The sequence below is a fragment of the Melopsittacus undulatus genome, chromosome 3 (genome assembly GCF_012275295.1).
Source record: "Melopsittacus undulatus isolate bMelUnd1 chromosome 3, bMelUnd1.mat.Z, whole genome shotgun sequence".
In the NCBI taxonomy this organism is placed as follows: domain Eukaryota; kingdom Metazoa; phylum Chordata; class Aves; order Psittaciformes; family Psittaculidae; genus Melopsittacus; species Melopsittacus undulatus.
The window spans coordinates 44,140,908-44,162,599 of NC_047529.1; the positions used below are offsets into that span (position 1 = coordinate 44,140,908).

General features: G+C 38.6%; 1 protein-coding gene across 1 annotated transcript in view; it reads left to right on the forward strand.

The window, feature by feature from the left end:
- RIMS1 (regulating synaptic membrane exocytosis 1) overlaps positions 1–21,288 on the forward strand; it is a 153,627-nt gene extending 132,339 nt beyond the window's left edge. Inside the window, exons 22-26 of the mRNA XM_034060466.1 lie at positions 13,233–13,374; positions 16,563–16,675; positions 19,365–19,466; positions 20,549–20,688; positions 21,040–21,288. Coding sequence (XP_033916357.1) covers positions 13,233–13,374; positions 16,563–16,675; positions 19,365–19,466; positions 20,549–20,688; positions 21,040–21,258 — 716 coding nt within the window. The 3' untranslated portion in view covers positions 21,259–21,288. The remainder of the gene's footprint in view (positions 1–13,232; positions 13,375–16,562; positions 16,676–19,364; positions 19,467–20,548; positions 20,689–21,039) is intronic.
- Positions 21,289–21,692: the final 404 nt, after the last annotated feature.

Below are 21,692 nucleotides of genomic sequence, written 5' to 3' on the forward strand. Positions count from 1 at the left end.
ACGTACCACCCAAAAAAGCACTCTCATTAATAATCATAGTAATCCTGAGCAGCAAATAGGACTTCATCTGTCAGTTCCAAGAAAAAATACCATCTGAAATAATACCTGCCAATTAGCTAGTCTTATTATGTCCATCCAGGACATTTCTTTAGAGGGTAGTAATATCAGTTTCATATAAATGAGGTAGGGTTTATGCACATTTTATTGTGTGTTCTCTCTAATTTCTGTCATGTTAGATTCTCTTGTACTCACAGAGTTTTAAAATCTGATACACTACAGAGGCTATAATAACAAAATTGCATGTTTCCTTAAACTGTTTCATTTCAGAGCAAGATCATGAATTTCATTTTTACCTTCGGTGATTTTGATTTATATTCTATATAGCAGTTTTTATTTCTGTGGATATCTTGTGTTTAATCCTTATTTTGACAATATCTTACCTGCACAGAATTTGTGTCTTATTTCTGCCTACTGTTTAAATTGCCATCACTATTTATATAGCAACCTGTACTCTATAACAGCTAAGCTCTCACACTGTGAACACACCCAAAAAGAAGCACTCTCATTAATGGTCATAGTAATCCTGAGCAGCAAATAGAGCTTTATCTGTCAGTTCCAAGAAAAAAATACTATCTGAAATTGTGTAATAAACAGATAATAAGAGATTAGTGCATCTGTTCCAAAGACCCTGACCTTCAGACCATTAGCTCTGCAAGATTCAAGCACCATGGTGTAATCCTGCTATGAAAGGCAAGTTTGTTTTACTTTTGTATTTTATGATTTTCATCCATGAGCTAATATATATTGAAATCCCTGGGAATAGTAGTACTGCTTGGCTTGAGTTATTCTATGCTAAGATGGAGACTAAAATTACTGTAAAAGGCAAGTTCTGTTTTACCAACAGTAAGACTAGGACAGTGAAAATAAGGTTTGCTTATTTTTTGTTTTCTTCCATATATTCTGGGGAACCATATTTCTATATGCTATCTGCAAGTAGATTTGGATTTCAAAATTGGTGGTTCAGACTGGCTCATTGGTTGTTGTAGATATTTACATTTGGTTTTATGTTGTGAATTTGAAAGTTGCCCTTGATACCGAGCTGTTCAGTTTCTTGCTGCTCCTTCTCATTTTCTTTGGTGCCAGTATTCATATGAAATTCTTGTTCTCCATTTTATTTTAAAATGGTTGTCATCTCTTCATCTGTTACAGGTTTGTCAGTGCCTTCTATATCAAACAGCAAGAAAAGTTAATGCTCAATCTTAACCTCTGCTTTTGTATAATACAGAAAGAGGAAAATGGCCTGCTAAATAGTTCAGAAGTACTGGAATTAGTTTCATATCGTACTGTAATGTCTTTTTTTGGCATGCATTGAGCAACATTTGCAGATATTGTATTAGTTCGAGACAAGTGCATTCGATCATTAAACTTACTAATATGCCTGCACCATTGCATTAAAATTGTAGTTCAAGTGACCCTGTATTTTAGTTGGCATAGCAGTTTAGAAGTGTTTTCACTTCAGAAATAAATAGAAATTTGGGAGGGAGATGTTCTTTTCTATAGCGAGAGGCTTTATTAGCACCATTTCATTTCCTTTTTCCATCTCATCTTGCCTTGTATTTGAAAGGGCTTTAAAATTTGGTAAATACTCACTGTCTGCTTACATTCATTGGTTCTAATTCAGATGCTGTCAAACATTAATTTTTAACATATGGCTAATTCTCCCTTTTGCTTTTATTTTTCTTAGCTTTTTATCATGTTTGTAACAGACTAATTATGTGAGAAATCTATTGTCAAACAAGCCAAGAGTGGCAATAAAGAAATATTTCTTTGTAATTAAATTTTAGCATAATTTACCAGTGTAAACACAGAACAACTCTTCCTGTATCGATATCCTTTCTGCCTGGTGTCTGTTGACTGTTGTCTTATCTCCTTTGCCTTTGAGAAAGACCTCACTAAGCGAGGTCTGCAACCCAGAAAGGAGAGCTGAGGAGAATAAGAAATGGACAGTCATAGGGACCTGCAAAAATAACCTGGATTCATTTTTAATAGCACAAGGCATGCTGTTACCAAAAATCCTACTATCTCTCCTTACTTTGCCTATTAATCAAACCACTACTAATGCTGTGACAATTTTTTGTGCTGGTGTGTGTCTGTGGCACAGTCAAACCCTTATGTCTTGCCAATAGAGTTTTCCTCAGTGTCTATTTGATAATAGACATAAATGAGCAATACTGTATGCAGAGTTATGCCAGAGGATTCATTTGGGAAGTTTGGCTGAACGATCTGTCTCTAAACTGAGCCTTTGTATACCGTTGTCCACTTTCAATAATATAAACACAAAAGGAACAATTATATCTTAAGAGTTACACAGTGTTTATCTAGCTCAGATCTGCTGCCCAAATCCGTACCTGTTTTTACATACTGACTGCTGTAACTGAAAGAAACCATTTTGAATTCAATGCCACAAACAGCTGTTTTAAAGCAGAAACATTCAGTGCCTCCCATTACTTACCTGCCTTAACTACTACTGTGAATAAAAAGCTGATTAAAAAAGATAAATTTTGCACCAGCGGATTTGAACTCTAGCTGACCGAAAGAAGGAGCCTCTCATGAGTTTTTTAGGCTCCCTTCTAGCAGCTGTTAGCTGGGCTGATCTCAAATGTTAGAGGTAGGTCTGTATATCATTGCAATGTAGCTGGCTTGGGACTTTACTGTATAGTCATACTTTAAAAGAAGCTCGTAAGTGGAGCACACCTTAGCACAAACACTTTGGCTGAAGAAGAGCATGGCTGCGTTTTACTGTAGCTGAAACTTCAGGGGGATCACTGATGGCGATGCAAGGTACAGCTGTGCTAACAAGGCTGTAAAAACAACATGTGAATTTGTGTTTAGCAATGTAGAAAGCTTAATGAAACTTTGTCTTAGGATCTGGTACTTTGGAGGTTGCCCAGAAAAATTTACTCTGTAGAGAGGCTGACCCTAATATTTCAAGATGCATTGGAGCTCAGATTCCCTCTTCCTGCAGTAATGGAACTGTTACACATCCAGAAGAACAGGTCAAACAGTTTGTGCTGGTTTTGGCTGGGGCAAATTTTCTTCACAGTAGGTGGTATGGGGCTGTGTTTTGGATTTGTGCTGAAAACAATGTTCATAACACAGGGATGTTTAACTATTGCTGAGAACTGCTTACACAGAGTCATGGTCTTTTCTGCTTCTCACCTCATCCCACCAGCAAGTAGGCTGGGGGTGCACAAGAAGTTGGGAAGGGACACAGCTGAGACAGCTGACCCCAGCTGACTCAAGAGAGCATCATATCATATCATATGGCGTCATGCTCAGCATATAAAGCTGGGGAAGAAGGAAGTGGGATCGTTTGGATTGACATTGGTCTCCCCAGGTAACTGCTGGGTATGATGGAGCCCGTCTCTCCTGGAGATGGCTGAACATCTTCCTGCCGATGGGAAGTGGTGGGTGAATTCCTTGTTTTGCTTTGCTTGTGCACGTAGCTTTTGCTTTGCTTTCCCTGTTAAACTGTCTTTATCTCAACTCAGGAGTTTTCTCACTTTTACCCTTCTGATTCTCTCCCCCCTTACACTGGAGGGGATCAAGTGAGCGGCTCTGTGGGGCTTAGGTTGCTGGCTGGGGTTGAACTATGACAGTTATACTTTGAGAAAGGGGATTTGATCATACAAATAAAAAATGTAAGGAACTTTTTTTCCTGAGACCAGAAGAAGAAATGAGCATAAAGGAAGAAAGGCTGTGACCAAAGTGGGGGCTTTCTGGGAGCCTATGGTGTGAAAGCCTTCTCTCCATGGGTTTTCTTATACAAACTTTAAATTTCTGTTGAGTTTCCCCAAGCAAAAGCCTTGGGGCATAGGGAGGGAACTTCTGTACACTTGATATAAGTGCAGCGCTTTGTGTAAAACTGCTCAGTGTGGCAGACTGGTCTAGGAGCCTTTGCCATGCACATACTGAAGGAGTGTCTCGGGGGGGTGACATGCACACATTAGCAACTACCAACATTGTCATTTCATTCTTTCCATGGCAATGTACTCATCTTTGGAATAGAAATCTTTCCCTTTATTTGTATGATTGAATTGCGTACCATACGACTACGTGTTTTTCAAAACGGTGGTACGCTACCTTCTATGTGGTGTTCTGAGCATCATTTCTAAATGCTTACTGCAGAACAAGATGATACAAATTACTTTAACCATAGCATTATATAGGAAACCTGGGCCTGTGCAACAAATATAGGTGGGCATTTCTGCACAGGTGTGACATGAGATATGTTGCATCCCTGCTGCAGAGGATTTTGAATTTGGTAGTCACCTATACAGTATTTGCAATCATAAGTCCTGTTACATGTTTATTAGCTGGAACGTACAATATAATTTGTGGCTTTTTTCTCATTAATCATTTTACACTAAATAATCAAAACTTCCCCATAACTCAAAAATCCACTGGGGAGAAATTTATTGTATGCATGTTTTTCATTTTTCACCCTATTATCATTCTCTTTGAAATAGTTTTGTTTTTTATTTGATGAATGCCAAGTCATTTCTGCTCTCCTTTCTCTCTTTAATCAACCTGATATCCAGTTTATCAGGTACATTATGTTGTACAGTGCTTGAATGCCAAGTTAAAAAGATGTGTTAAATTAATTGATTCTGAACCATAGCAAGAGAAAAGCGCATTACTTTTTCAGAATAGAGTATTAGGAAAACTGAACAATTTAACATGGAAATAGCCACATGGTAAAGTCTGTTTCCTCAGAATGAAGTTTAAAGATGAAAGGAGTAATTGAAACATTAAGTTCTGTTCATAGAATGTACATGGGCTTTCAGAAACAATGAAACTTTAATGTGTTCCAGTCCGTCTAAGACAGTAACATCATTAAGACTTTTCTGAAGCATAACTGTTTAATGCTAATTTTGTGCTTTCTCAGCTTTGAAATCATTCAGGTGATTTTGTACCAAAATTCATGAAGAATGAGTCCAAATCACCCAGATAGAGAAATGTGTTTCTGGGTTTATCTGATTCTCCTCATCCAGTTCAAAACAGCAGCATTAAAAGAATGCATCAACCAAGGTTGCCAAGAATATTTTGTGCTCTTTCTATACTTGCACATCACCAGAAAATACACTGCTGACTGAATTTTTTAACCTTTCAGCAATATACTATGAAGTGCTAGCTGGCAGGTAGCTCAGTACTCTTTTCACTGCAAGGCCCTGTAATGTAATCACAGTTGTAAAAGGAACTTGTGAGTGAAGCAACTTGATCATTCCTCACAGTGCTGCAGTGCCAAGTGGTTACAGGAGAACAAGGGAGAGGCAGCGCCAGGACCCCAGAGATTTATTCTAACCAGAAAGAGCACAAGATATTTAAACAAAGGTGAAGCTGCTGTAGATGCTGTCTGCTTGCTAAGGATTATATCGTAGATTATGTTTAATTTTGCTTAAACCACAGGTAAGTCTGTTTTCTGTGTGTTACTCCGATAAGCCTACTTACTAGTCTGATTTAGCAGTGTGTGTGAGTCTGGGGATGTAACTTCGCAATGCCACAGTCACTAAGGAAAAACCTGTGTATCACTGTGATACTCCATTGATCTCTTACCCTAGAAATTATCTGTACAGGCAGGTTAGTCATGTTTTTAAAAGGAAATGTAATACCCACATAGGAGGTGCTGGTAGTGGTGAAATAAAACTTGAGGGGCTTGAAAGTTGCAGTCCGAATAAATCAAATCACATAAAAGATGCATTATATTCAGATCAATTCACAGGGTGCTAATTGTTGTGAGGTAAAGGAGGGGACTGTTTCTGGAGCTCCTCATTAGTGTGCTGTGCTCTTATATTAGGGTGGTTGTTCAGAAACTTTTCAGCTGTGCAAAAAGGCATAGAACTATTTACTAGAAGATGCTTTGGCACGAGTAGTTTTGACAGTGTTTCAATTTACAGTTTTTATGGAAATTATTGTTATACAAATTAGACTTTGTGTTGCCATTATGTGTATCACATAGTTTTCAGGAAAGTTTTGGAAGAAATAGCAACAGTAAAGTTTTTTTCATTACTGATGTCTTAGAAATCGTCTTATTTGTGATATCCTCGTGTATAAACGTTGTCTTTTAGTAATCATACTGTTATTTTATGCTTTTCTTAACAGATACTGAAGTATTTCTATGATTCTATGATTCTATTTGTAGTTGTGAAGACTCTAATAGTCTCAAATCTACTAAAATGATAATGTTTGTTTAGAACCAAAAACCACATCATGCAGTTACTAGAATATATTTAAATTCTTAAAGAAACTATATACTGGTTTAGTTTATCTAAAGAATTTCTTCTTCCTTTCTTCTGCATTACAGTTTTGTTTTCCCCTCCTGCGTTAACTAGCAGCTGTGTCCCAGCACTCTTTCAGTGGACAAATGTTATCTCTGTACCATATGTCAGTTCTCTTCCAAGGGCTCCTGGCAATAAACGGTGTTGCAATACAGGGATGTGTTTTGCTGTAAAAATGTTACTGTTGAAGGGCAAACAGCTCTTCTGAGCTTCTTATTTCATTCTGTCTCACTTTCTCATCCAGTCTAACAAAGTCAAGAGTATATGAGAAAGTGAGTGCTTGAAATTTTATAAACTGTTTATATAGTAAATTATTTGTTGAAACCATGGCTGTTCTGTTACTAATTGAATTTCACTGAAATAGGCTTTAAGCATTGAAGAACAGTTTCATTGCCATATTCTGCTTTTGTATAACTCTGCATATGTATGAACAAGGTAATTAAGATGCTGTTATTTCTGTATGTTTATAAAATGTGTTTGGTGCAATCCTAGTAGCAAAAACTCATTACCATACATCATCAGTGATTGCCTCATTTTGGCTGCCAGATCGTGGCTCATTTCACTTCATTGCAAGTGTGTGGACAAAAATATTAATGTAAAAGTCTTTGGACAAAAAATACTAGTAATTTCAGAAGCTGTAACTGAACTCCTTCTAGCCAGATACCATTACTTTTCCTTAAGATACACATGTCTTGGTTAGACCTGGGGTTTCTTCCTTGAGATGGGAAAAATCCTACATATCAGGGTAACCATACAAAATCCCATGCTTATTTTTAGAGTTTGGGGGTTGGTTTGGGGGTTTTTGTTTGAGTATTTGGGGTTTTTTTTTCAGTAAATATGCCTAAGACCATCTTTTCTTAAGGAGGTAAGCTTTGTAAAAGCAGTTTCTCAAAGTTCTGATTACATTGTCAGGTGGCCTTGTTTACTTCTGTTTTGAGCATGGTCTTTCAGCAGTTCCTGTCATTTATTCTCAGTGTGTTATTTCAGATTCACTGGAGTCAGTAGGAGCTTTTGAAATCTATGTACAAACCATTTAGAGTCTGAGTTTTACAAGTTTGCTTTTCTGTGTATAAAACGATCACAAGCTAAGCTTCTGTTGTACACTGGCTAAAACGCCATCAAAGCATTAATATAAGAGTTATTCATTTCAGTGAAGCTTCCTTTTGTAAGGCTTGGTGCTTTTTGTTCCTTTGTCTCTAAATATGTCAGAAAAAAACACTGTGTATATTGTTGGTCTAAACACATTATCTTTTTTTAATTAACTGAAAATATTGGGAATGAAATTGGCTTGCCAGCTGAATATGACTTCATATAGTTGTGAGATACAGTTTCTTCCAAACTCTGTATTAAAATGATACATCTTGATAAACTATTCCAGCTGAAAAGGTGAATATTCTTTCTAGAAGGTTTTGTTATTTGTAAACCATGACAAATGGTATAAATGTTAGTTGTGGGTTTGTTTCAATTAATAGAAGTGGGAAGAAGTACATGATGGTTTATATTTGAATTTGAAACCTCGGGATCTAACACCACAGAATATAAACAGCATTCTCCTTTCTTTGAATATATTGTCTGATAGTTGGAGGAAACATTTAAAAGACCACACTGCAATATTTCAGATGTCTTTTTATAAACAGCATATTCAAGAGAGTGTGGCAGAATGCACAGAATGTAAAATACAATGTAGTACTGCAGGATATAAAGTCCAGGAATAATGTGTATTTAAATGTCGTGTTTCTTACTATTTATCTTCTGTCCATAGTCACTATGTACTTCAAAACATTGTAATCAATCTACTGCTGAGGTCACCTGAGAGATGTACACATGTAAAAGAACAAATGCTCTTTGAGTTATTTCTTCTTTTTTCCCTCTGTTTTAGGACTATAAGCCACGGGGCACTTTGTCAATTCATGTGTAAATATATTTTGTTGCTGTTTAAAAGTGCTGCATGCAGAGTGAGTGGGATGCTGCAGAACTTGTAACTCAGCAGGTCTCCGAGAGCTAAATTTGGGATTGTAAAATCAGTAACACATCAGAAAGGACCAGAAGGAAATGTGCCCCTTGGCTTTTATTTTTATAGTTCTTTGCATTGAGGGTGACCCTTTCTGTTCCAGTTGGCATAATCTTGTTGGTGTCTCACACAGTCTGTATGCAAACCAACAATATGGTCACAGTCCTGCCAGGTTTCAGTCAGAGCTGGCTTGGATCTGTAGTCCTTGTAGGCTTTCTTTCAATGCATGAGCATGCAAGAGCCTGTATTGTGAATAATTTGCCCTTGAGTCATGTGATGACATTGAATATTAGTACCCTTCTTACCCCTTTCATTGGTGGATTTAGCAGTAGTGTATGCACTGTTCTCTGGAGCATTCTTTTGACCCAGTCACGAATTTTCCATGCCACATAGCCAGGTGCTACATGTGTATAAACTTGCTGCTTTTTTTGGCACTGAACCAACTAGAGACCCTCAGGCATGAGTCTGGACAGTCCTCAAGACACCTCTCCCTATAGGTAGTATGTAGCAGACCATGTCAGGACTGTCATCTTCTGCCCTACAGAAGTGTCTAACACAGTTCTATTGACTAAGCTGCTGGGCCTATGTCCATGCATGCACTTGTATATCCCCTAGCCTTGTCCTGTGGCATGTAATACACACCTTGGCATCACAGGATAAAAGCTTTACTCCATCAGGTCATGGCACAGCCCCTCCTGTTTTTTTCAGACTTACTTAACAAGAGCAAAATGCAGTAGTTGCCTCCAGGCACCACATGGAGCCCAGGGAAGAAGCCAGGCCAATGGTGATGTCCTGTGCAGTCATGTCTTTGCTAAGAGCAGTTATAAATGCAAGTAATTCTGGGCCATTTGTCCTGGCATTGCCCTCTCTGAATTGGATGCCCTTAGAAATGTAAAGCTAGCCTTGAGTTATCTTTAGTAGGCCGTCTCAATTCCATAGACACTGTCTAGACACTGACACTGACCTTTTCTTGCTAATATAATTCAGTTGTCAATAGCATTTTTCTCCTGGATGCTATACTTGAAGTTGATTAGGATTCACAGAAATTGGGGACACATCAACTACATTGATATCTTGTACGAATGTAAAATAGCGCATACACTAAGAAGCCTTCTTTTTGCTCTTCATCATTACTTAGATCTGGACCTCCATTAATTTACAGAAAACATTTTGTTTCCTGAGAAAAACAAAATCAGTAACCAGTTTCTTGTCAGACCAAGAAGGAATTACTATAGGCTATTATAAGCAGACTGAAACAGTGCATTGCACACTCTTATATGTGTGTTGTAGCAGGAGTGCCCCTTAACAGCAACAAGTGCTGTTGGTGAACTGCAAAATGCTTATAAGCTGTGCATATTATAAAATTTAATTGTACATACCAAACTAATAAAAATCAGGATGAGGACCCAGTATTCTTCAGAAGTTACCCAGGCAAGAGTAGAAATTCTTTTCACTGTATCATAGCATAGATACTGAGCTTAAATATTTTAAGAACTTGTACTGTCCATATGAAGACAGCATTCCAAAGGTATATGCACAACTGCTAGATTGAAAGTTATACAAAATGAAAGCTTTTTCATTAAAACATAACAAAAAGAAAAAACAAAAAAACATTATCAAGAGCAGGAGGAACACTGGTAATTGTTTGAATCACATATTTCATCCTGCAGTCGAGGCAGGACTGGAAGTTGTACCCCAGAGAGAGTTCATGTTTCTGGAGCACCTTTAGAAATAACAGCAGTTTCCAACTCAGCTTCATACAAAGTACCTTCCTCCCTTTGCAGAATTAGGTTTTCCTGAGAAGCTTACAGGAGTACACCAACAAGATACACTGTTCTCGTTACTTTTTGTGCTATAAGTGGACAAAAATATGATACGCATAAATGACCAAGGTTAAAACTTCCAAAAGGTTAAAACTGTGCAATATGTGTTTTGGTTGTTACTCATGGGCAAAAGCAATTTCCTCCACTCCATAAAACTCTTAATGTATTTTACCATTCTGTTGGGCTACTTTATGTTATTATTCTGATTGTACTGCTGGATTACTTTGAGTTACTTTTTATGTTATGATTGTGATTGTACTGCAGAATATTAAAACTGAAGCTGTAAAGTGAAATATGCAGAAGGACTATTTATCCCAGGAAATATTACGGATATTACTTTCAGTTACAAGAGACAAAAGAATTTTTTTTAATCTTTAACCTGAAAAAAGAGAAGTTGATGAGAAATAAAGAAGTGGAATCCAGTGCAGTAAGACAGAGAGCAGTGACTGGAAAAATATTTGGAAAAACGGTCTGTTTTTTGCAACACAGCAAGACACAGTTGTGGACTTCATTATGTCCATGCATGAGGATTCCTACTTTGTGGTCTGTGCATTTAAAACCTGTGGAGCAAAGATGTATGTTCAAACTGCAATATGGATGTTATCTGTGATAATACAAAATTACTCTTTTGGGAAAAAAAAAGCAACCAAAACACTTGCTATTTTCAGTCTTTACAATGGCTTAGAGCTAAAATATTAATTTCTGTAGTTTATTTTTTTACAGTGATTATTTCTATGACTGTTTTCTTCATTATGACTTCCCAACAGCCTGGCTCTAGTCCATAAATTTCAGCACCCACCATGTTGTCCTGGAGGTCCAGAGCAACAACTCTTTCCCAGTTTGTGTAAAGGTCATGATGATCTTGTGGCTACCTTTAGTGCCTCATCACTCCTACCTCCTGAACCATGAATACTCACAGGCAACTCTATTCAGCTACCCACATTTCAAGCTCTACCATATTATATCCTTCCGGTCATGCTGCCTGATCTGGCTGGCTCCAGAAAAGGCAACAGGGGGTAAACCACATAATCTTACCTGCTTTGTAGGAGCAGATGGAAACAGAGACTCTTTTAAGCAGGTCTCCGCAAGAGAGGCACAAAACAATATGGGTAGTGAATGCTTAGCTACTGAAGATGAGAGAATCCTGATTTGTTGCGGGGCTGTGTGTGTGGGTTATACTTCCTAGGCTGAATTTTGATTAATTTTTGATGCTCAGCTCAGCTTTCAGAATTGATATGATGGACACACGATCTGTTTCTAAAGGTAAAGCTCAGGTCCAAAATGTAGCATTTCACTTCTGCATACAGAGTCACCAGCATTCTATCAAATACCATCCACAGTCACCTGCACTGCCTGGGGAGTGGTCTGCCTGGTGCACCTTGTCTAGCCTCTTCTACCTCACATTTAGCAGCACTGAATAATGTGTTTTCAGCTGACCAAGGACCAGGAGTTTGAATGAGCTGCAGTGGCCTACAATGGAACTTCCAAGCTGCTGGTCTCAGAAGGGGTAAAGAATCTGTGGAAGTAGCTGGTTTCTTCCACTCATAGGCATTTGTTTCTCTGCTTCTGGGTGACCATGGATAAAGAGTCCCTGGTCCAAGAAGCTTAAGAAGAAAACCACAGCCCCTTTTACACTGGTGATATCTCCTCTAAGCCCAATATATGAATTCTTCCTTTCTCACTTTGGCCATGTTTGCCATGTCTATGCTAGCACCAAGGCGGTTACTGTGATAAATCACGGGAGGGAAGAAGCTCTCTGGTGTGATTTCTCCTTGCCCTCTACCAGCTCTGCAGACCCAGACAGCAAGGGCCAGCTATTCTCCACAGCATGTTGGAACACCCTGAGCAAGGGATAGGCTGTGCAGGGGCTATCAAAGCTTAAATTTCATGTGAAGAAAGATCAAGATCTGTCAGCTTCAAGCATGAGCATTGCTCATGGAAACAGGAAGGTAAGAAATTTCTCAGAGCGCTTCAGTCTCCACAGGAGATCGTGGTGGAAGAAATATGTACCTTTTCAGATGCTGCCCTGAGCAGGCTGTGAAAAGGAAGTGCAGACTTTGCAGACAGCAGACGAAGGAGCATGGAAATGAAGGGGCGAATGCAGGAGAACGTTTTTGTATGCACTTAGGTGAAACTTTGTAAAACCTGTTACTTCCTGAGAGAAAGTAATGTTACCCATTGAACAATAACTGAACTAACTGATAAAGAACAAGATAGAGTCTGAAGTCAACACATGCTGTTACGTCACATAGAGGCTTCAGTGGAAGTATTTAGTTAAAGATCTTTGAGAACAGTTATTGCCATTGGAAGCATAATGTTTGCGATGTGACAGCAGAACTCATTGTAGATCAGCCATTGCACCTTGAGCTCATAATCATCCCTGTAAAGAACTGGAAGCTATCCGGCTCAACAGTGAAACAGAACCTTCCATGTGGAACCCAAACTGCATTTTAAAGAATGTGTGATGGAAGCTTTTCCAAACGGATCAAGTCTTTAAACAAATTCTCAAGATTTACATTACTCTGTAGTGTTCAGTTGCAAGCCTGAACTTCGGAGTCCTTCATCTCGCAGGCAGATTCTCTGAGAGTTAATTCTGCTTAGGAAATGCTGATATCAGAAGTTATGTACATCTCACTGTTTACTTTGAAGAATTTCTGTGGTGAAAAGTAAGATTTTGCTAAGTCAAAACACATTATTACATATTTTGATACTAGGTATTTTACTGCTTAACTTTTTTTTGGTGGAATGCATGAAAGATTTTTTTCCCTTCTTTCTTTCTGTGAGAGTTGTAACTTCTTTCGTACTCACCCAACCTAACTAAGAAGGTGGCTAGAGACACCTTACCAAGTATATGGTTAGCAGACAATCACAGTCATCCTGTCTACATTCCAAGAGAAGCAATCGCCAATTTGCAGCTGTAGAAGAGAGAATCAGAATAGTCTTTTTGTATTATTAAATAGTAATCATCAAGTCAGATCACTGTTGTTGGGGGGAAACTACAAGGAAAGGTTTTGCTCTAAGCTGTCATTCTAACTGTTGCTTCCTTTTCTCTGCTTTCAGAGGGTGGCAGCAAGAAGCTAAAGAGCACGATACAGAGAAGCACAGAGACGGGAATGGCAGCAGAGATGAGAAGTCGCATGGTTCGACAGCCAAGTCGGGAATCCACTGATGGCAGCATAAACAGTTATAGCTCAGAGGGCAAGTAAGTGACATTGTAAATATTATAATGTAGGAGATGTTTCTTGTCTCTGTAAGAAAACCTGGGATGTGAACAGAGGTTCTAGCTCTGGCTGAAGAGGATAGTTTTGTATACAGATTCTTCCCCTTGAAACATTTGCAAAACTTAACTATCTTAGGCACATAACACAAATTTCGTGAAAACTGAGGTTTAGAGAGGATTTCTTAAGGATTGACATTTCCCCTGTCATCCTGTGAAGCATTTTGTTCAACAAGACAGCTAAATTCAGACTGTTATTGAAAACAAAACAAAGGGGTACTTTTTCTTTGAGTTATGTTTGGATTAACTCAAAGTTAAACTTCAAATGTATGTAAATCCCTGTGATATGAAACTCTGTTCAGTAATACTATAAACAAAGGTTTAGTCTGGAGTTGGTCCAAGTCTGTTATTGAGGATTGTAAACTCAGAGTCAAGCTGCCCCATCAGCTGAAATCAGGCAGACAACTGAGAGCAATGGGGCAGCTGTTTTCATTCATTGCTGAATGACTCAGTATGTAGGAAAGGAGAACAAAGGCAGATCTTACACAAAAGTGTGCATGTATACTTCAGCATCCTCACAGCTCTCAGTGGGACTCAACTGCTTGTGCCAAGGCACAGTGGTCACTAGGAAATTCTTAGAAGATGCCTTCCCACATGGGGAAACAGGGAGTGCAAGTGGAAATGCACTATATAGTTGTCTATAATATAACAAATATCTTCTGTTTTTCTGTGAGTTCTGTGATTTAGATATAGATTGAATCCTAAGATGCTCTGCAAACTTGGATGAGTGTGGTATAATAACATTAGTTTACAGCAGCTCTAGGTTTAGATCACAGTTAATGAAGAATGTTTAGATGCAGAGGATCTTGTAAGAAAGATGACCATTGAAGCAATTTTCTACTGTTTAATCACTTCCCCCACATGCATTACTGGTTTATTTGTAGAACATGAACAGGATGCAACTGCAAGGTGACAGGAAGCCACACAACTGCATCACATGATCAGGGGTACATGCACTGTGCCAGCTAATCCTAAAATCCTTTTCCTCATTTTCCTGGGCCTTTTTTAACATTAGAAATGTCACTGTAACTTGATGTCTTATTTCTAGTGTGAGCATGATTCAGTTTTTTTATAGCACCTTGTGTTCAGAATTGCAAAGCTGTTTGCTAGGTTTTTCCTGTCTCTTGCAAGATTCCCATCAAAATCAGCAAGAGCTTGACTTTTGTTGCTTGAGTTTATCTGCAGTTCCCTCTTGACATTACTGTAGGCAGGAAATGACGACAGTTACAAAATGCTTATGTTAAGTTTGCAAGGACTGCTTTTCCTTCCTTGCATGTGTTTACACTGTGATACTGACTTTACCTCCAGCATCATACAGTTTTTTGAAAATACCATGCCTCATCCTGCATTTCATAAGATCAGTCAGATGTGTTTACAAATTAAACACAGATGTGTTTAACAAATCTGAATTAACACACATTAAGGTGAATGTGTACTTCACAACCTTCAGTATTTTGTGTATAACTAGAAATCTTTGAAAAGTGAGAATGCTCTCAAGTGAACATTTCAATGACTTCAATGTAGTTAGTCATTCCATAACAAAATATAACATGTTTTGGGGGAAAAGGGCAAAGAAATGAGCAACAAACTTTTCATAGCAGAGGCAAGAGTGAGCTTCTCTCCACCTGGGTAGAGAAGTAGATTGTGTGTCTTCTCAGCAAGGGTGGTCTTGAAGCTGCATCTTTAGGCTAGGTGAGTGCTGTAACTGGTGGGCTGATGGTTGAACTGGAAACCTTAAGGTTCTTTCTCCTCTATCCAAAGAAACCTTCTTAAATAAAAGAGTTCTTTAAACTTCAATGAAAAGCTTACCTTTTGGTAAACCAGTTTTGTAATGAAAAGCACTGTGCTGGTATTTTCCGACCAGCTTTAGTTACAGGCAATCTGCATTTATACAAGCATAATAAGAGCAGTTAGTCTTGAAGAGAACAAAGGGTTTTTTCTATAAAGCTAGCTGAGATTTATAAAGAGCTTTTAGTGTTAATTGAATGACTGGAGCACATAAGCCTGATTGATGGAAATCAGTTTTTCACACTAGATGTTTTTGTTAGGAAGTGCTGTTATTTTCTCCAGTCTAACAGGGAATTTTCTTTGCAGAAGAAGCAGATACAGAGTGGTGGACAGTCTGGTGGCCATGCTATCTAGGCTTGGTTCAAAGTCTGTTCTTCCATTCCTTGTGATGAGGAAGTCCCCCCAAAAGCTGAGCCTCCACACCATGGATCATTCTTTATCTCTGGAGTTTGTTTATTTTCCTTTTTGTTCTGCTTGTTTCTTTGGTTATTGTTTGGAGTCTATTAAAAAGAAAATGGAGATTCTGGAATACAAGAAACCAGCTTGAAAAAGCACATCTCATAAAGGCACAGAATAGTTTGAGTTGGGAGGGACCTTTGAAGATCGTCTATTATGGTCCACCTGCCCTGCAGGTGGGGACATCAACTCAGTCAGGTTGCTCAGAGCCCCATCCAACCTGACCCTAAATCTTTCCATGTATTATGTGTGTTGATGTATTACATTTCAGTTTGTGTCCTGAAAGAGGGACGAGTACCAACAATAGATGTGGCTACCAGAATATTTAGGCTAGGGAGTAGCATTAGGTTTAGCTCTAATCAGCCCTAGTGCTACCTGCCAGTAGTTAACTATCTGCTGCTTTGTTAAACAGCTGTAGCAATCAGATTAACTTAGTGTATATATCTGTTTTCTCTGTTTGTTCTAAATGATGTGGATGGTGTTTGGATGTATGTATAGATATAAAGCAGTATTACAAGGTAAATCAAGCATTCAAGAATGAAGAATGATAGGTTATTAAATTTCATGAGGCTTTTTATGTTTTCTCATACAAGGTCACTTATAGTTTATTCACCTGTTGGGCTCTTCACTGCTCCTGGAGAGCTCCCTTGCAAGAACTGTTTTATGGACTACTTTGGGTCCATGTGCAGAACTTTACTACACTTCTTTGGGGCCCATGGGGGACAGCTCATACCTGATGCTGCAGAACAATTTGTGGTTGCACATCCTGAGCTGCTTGACTTGTATCAGTAGTACTTTTGAGGTAAATACTGTAGGACAATAGAAATTAATCCTGCTCTTATGCTTAACCAGCTTTTATTTTGCTTCAGTTTAATATTCCCTGGAGTACGACTGGGTGCTGACAGTCAGTTTAGTGATTTCCTCGATGGACTTGGACCTGCGCAGTTAGTAGGCCGACAAACACTAGCAACTCCTGCCATGGGTAAGAATAATATTTTCTCCTCTGTTAAATGAATAATAGGCCACTAACGTACACACTGCCAGACTACAGCACCAAGAACATTTTTACAAAGTGGCTTCCTTCGCTGTAAACATGAAGGTCTTATATGCATTCACTGGTATTTCTAGCATGTTAGCATCCAAAATGGGGTGAGAAACAGTATTTGTTCCATTTGAGATGTCAGTGAATCTCATTTGCAATTTGGAAATAGGGCTTGCGCTTTACTTGCCACTCAAAATTGTTGTGGTTTCTCCAATTGTAGCTCACTACAAACTCTCAGCTATTCAGAGTTTCTATTTACTTGCTACAGATTACATTGGATGTGACAGGCAGTTTCTGGGCAAACTCTGCCAAGTGTCCAAGTTTAGTTCATTTCACCCCAGAATGTGAAACTTCTCCCCACATTTGCAGTGACCAATAATCAGTTGCTGCTGGTAAAGCCAGTGTTTGTCATGAAAGAGACAAAATCCTTGTCTATGGCAGCTGCCCGTGTCTCTCTGTGTTCCAGACCAGTTGGTATTTCCCTGTAGCAGCATTAGCTGTATCTTGGTTATGAAGGGAGTGTATAAGGTGTACAACAGTGCAGCACTATGTAAGTATTTCTTTAGAATGCTAAGTGAGGAGTCCTTGATCCATTACTTCAACGATACTTCCTCTGCTGGAAATGATAAATGGCCAATGCTTCAGCTGTCTTGGGACAGTCAGTTTCAGGAAGGACTACTGAGGTGTTTCTGAAGGAGAGAGAAACAAAGAAAAAATTGCAGAAGACTGTGTTTCCTTCCCAAATCATGAGCGAAGGAGACAGAAACTTTCTTGAGAATGCCTTGATTACCTCTTAAGGCAAGGGGTTCTGTTTAAGTCCAAATGACTGCTATGAATGCATTTAATAAGCACCAAACTTTTTAAATTCAGAGTTTTTATTATTTTAAAAGCTAAAAGATGATGTGAGATGATTTGTCCAGTAAGAATCTAAGTGGCTCTATCAGCATGGATGTAAGGGTCTAGATTTCTTCTGTGTATTTTAATCTTTTCTGATTACTTTTCTGCAGATTACTAGAGTAATATGTTTATTTTCACTTCTGAGTAATCAGACTCTTTGTTTGTTAAAGGCTCAATTTTTGCACACCCAAAAGCACTTAGTCATGCTTTTTAACAGTTTTCGGAAGACCTTTTATGTGGTATCCTTAAACTAGTGACAATTTGAAAACGTTTATCTTATTGCTCCCCCTTCTGGTTCCCTGTCGCATGCTTCATTTTGGATATGCGATACAGAGATGGGCTCTTCAAAAGGCTTGTTAGAATTTTTCCATGAGCTATTTTTGGTGCAACACAGAGCTCTGTTTATTCAAGCAAAGTCCGATTGATAAAAACAATCTTCCCTGCTGCTCTGTCATACCTCAAGTACTGGGATATAAACACTGCTTCAGTGCACTGTTAGACAAATATGTGAAAATCTCAGGCCCAGTAAATTTCAAACCGCTATTTCTGTGAATCCAGACCCCAAATTCTATTATTTAGGACTATCTCTTTGTGACTGGTTTCTTTTTTTCAGACAATCAGGGTTTACATGTCAAATACATACTCACTTGCTTCATGGATATATGTATAGTTCATTTGTCTGCATGGCATCACATAGCTGACCATGTTATATGGTTAATTTGTTATTCTACATGGCCTGTTACATTTCTACCCAGCTGATTCCATGATACATAAAACCACAGAGATACAGTGCTCTGAGCATCACCCTGTAGTTGACTTCCCTTGCATTTTATTGATCTAGATCAGAACACTGCTTGGTTTCAGAGCAAGCCATTTCCTTTTTCTGCAGCTAATGTCATTTGTCAGAACTTAGGAAGGGAAACAAGTTTGACTGTTTAGTAGCAAAAGCAGCTTCTTATTTTAACATGGTGCTTCATTTTATTCACACAAAAAATGTGTGTGGAATATTAATTAAAAAAGGGAAAATTGTCACCTCTGTACTTTTTTGAGACTTTTTCACATAAAAAAACCCCAAACAACTCTTCTGAGCTCCTGGGGGGGCTGGCCATCATTCTCTGAAGCCTTGCTGTGACTGTGTGCCTACTCTGGTTGGTGCCTCTGTGTCTTGCTGAGGATCTAGTCAGGCACTTGTAGTTAAATAAGGTGTTTTCAACATTAGCCTCCACCAGCAGTCCTCCTTCCTTTTTCATCAGACATGAGTGCTTTGTACTGTTAGCTCTTTGCTCTCAGCTTGGAGGCAGAAACTTTTAGCTGAAGGGGTTTCTGAACATGAGTTTGGGGTTTAGGTTCTCTGAGTGTGGGACTCCTCTCAGGGCTGCACATGTCAATGACTGGCACACTGGGGCAAATCCTAGATAGGAAGTCTCTAGAGAATTCACTAGTGCAAAATTACAGGTGTGGTGGTTATACCATAGTGTTGCTGTAAATTTGCCTGCTTCCATGGGTCAGAAATACTGTGCTCTGGTATAAACCATACAAGAAGAGAGGGCACCATGAGCCTTAAGTGTATATATTTTAGTCGTGCTTTAAGAATGGAGAAATTAAAGGGATCAGGAAAAGAGGTGACAAGCACTGTAATGCAGCAGACTAGCAGAAAACTAATCTGTTTCTCACCTATCTCCTGGGCAGTAGTGCTTCTCTAAAACATGGTCTGCTTTCTTCTCCCTCTCAGGTGACATCCAGATTGGAATGGTGGACAAAAAAGGCCAGTTAGAAGTAGAAGTCATTAGAGCCCGTGGCCTCACACAAAAACCTGGCTCCAAATCTACCCCAGGTAAGGAAAAAAATAGACAGTGTATAAACAGAAAATTAGAATATGAAATATGCTGATGAACTGGGGATCAGCTCTTTGAGCTCCTCATTACATTTGCATTTGTTTGGCTTGCTTTTCAACAAGGAATGTGTGTGTGGATATATCCTTGCTACTGATGTCCACTTCTTACCACCTTGCATCTGCCAGTTGCATGCCACCTTTTAAAGAGTGATTTTCAGCCAGAAAACATCTGTTCTGGAAGGAACATTTGCAGAAATACTTCTGCAAATAAAAAATAATCTTAGGCAAGTCATATATCTGTCAACGTAGATGAAGTCCTTTGTGTTTGTTCCACATCAAAACAAGAGATGGAGAGCAAAGGAAAGTACATTGAACAAACAGCTTAACAGGCCCACATGCCAGGATGTTCTGCATGCAGCAATGCTTCAAGAAGACAGCAGGTTAAGCTAGTGACAATGTCAATAATTTGTATAATGGATGAGATTTAATACTATATCACTTTATAAGGTCATATTTAAAAGTTCTGGTTATTTATAGATATCCTTATTAGAGGAGATTTATAATCACTACCACAGCCACTGCTTACCTTAACAACTGGAATAGTTGTTTTAGGTAGCACTTTGCCAATATATTACTTTACAACCCCCTTAGCAGCTGAAGATGAAAGAGCAGTTAATGTGTATATTATCAGAGCCACTTAGTTTTAAAAATTCCTTTCAATGAAACATCAAAGATTTCTGTTTTGAAATATCTCTGACCCGTAAACATATATAGAGACTCCCAAGTGACTCTCAGTGACAGTTAATTCCTGGCAAAAGAAAGTGTTTTTAAATGACAGACATGAAATATAATTGTTGTTAGTAACATTTCAGATCATTACATTCAAAGTTTATAAAAACCAAATTGATTTCTTATGGGCTGTATCAATTATTTTACAAATATAACTGTATTCAAATAATAAAGTGAAGTTAAAGTGCCATTTTCTTTCCTCTCAGCTCCCTTTTAAGGCATTTGTCCTCCAGCTCAGATGTGCAATGTAGTTTTTAAGTCCAAACATAAAATTCATGATGTTCTGTTTGCAGCTCCGTATGTCAAAGTGTATTTATTGGAAAATGGAGCATGTATAGCTAAGAAGAAGACAAGAATTGCACGGAAGACCCTTGATCCTTTGTACCAACAGACACTGGTTTTTGATGAAAGTCCACAGGGTAAAGTCCTTCAGGTCAGTTCCTTCTCAATCCCATTTTAGGCTACCATTTGGAGAAGTGCTTGCATGTTTACTTAAGTTTAAGCAATATGTGTAAACCTATTCCAACTCAGTACGCATTTAATTTTATAAATGCCAGCAGACACATCCTTGTGGCTTGTGGTTTCAGACCTGCAAAATGTCTGGCTGTATTAAACATTTCGCTTTTGTTGACTCTTGCTCCTGTCCTGCCATTAGGTTTTCCCACAAGAGGGAGCAATCATTCACCCTTAAGAATAACATTCTCCTTACGCTGCACTTAGCAAGAGCGAACGTATAAGCGAGGGTTTGAGGACAATACTGAACTTGTATTTTATGTTCTTCCAGGTAATAGTTTGGGGAGACTATGGCCGAATGGACCACAAATGCTTCATGGGAGTTGCCCAGATCCTTCTGGAGGAACTGGATCTGTCCAGTGTGGTAATCGGCTGGTATAAATTATTTCCACCTTCATCACTAGTGGATCCAACCTTGACTCCCCTGACACGCAGGGCTTCTCAGTCATCTCTGGAAAGCTCAACCGGGCCTCCCTGTATTAGATCATAGTAGCAGGTGCTGTCTGATAAAAACATCATCCAGGATAACAATTGGAACCAGATATACACATGATCAAAAAACACTGTTGGAGAGACAATCACTTCTGTTTTCGCTTGTAGTAGTTATCCAAACATATGTCTGTCTGTCAAGAGATGGCTTTAATTGACAGAACAAAGATATATCTCATACGGCAAATCTATTAGAGGCTATCACAGATGCTTATAATGATCGAAACAAAAGAAAAAGAGAGAGAGAGACCTTTAGATTCGACCTAAGTCAAAGATGACCCAAACTGGAAGCTCTCACTCTGCTAACGATGTTGTAATTCTCACACTTTGACAGAGCCCCCAAGCAGCGTTACCTTCCTGGTGTTTCAGCAGTTTTTCTGTACTTGTCACTTCCACTAGTTTTTTGCCATGTGATTCCGCTAGTTTTGTAGAAGT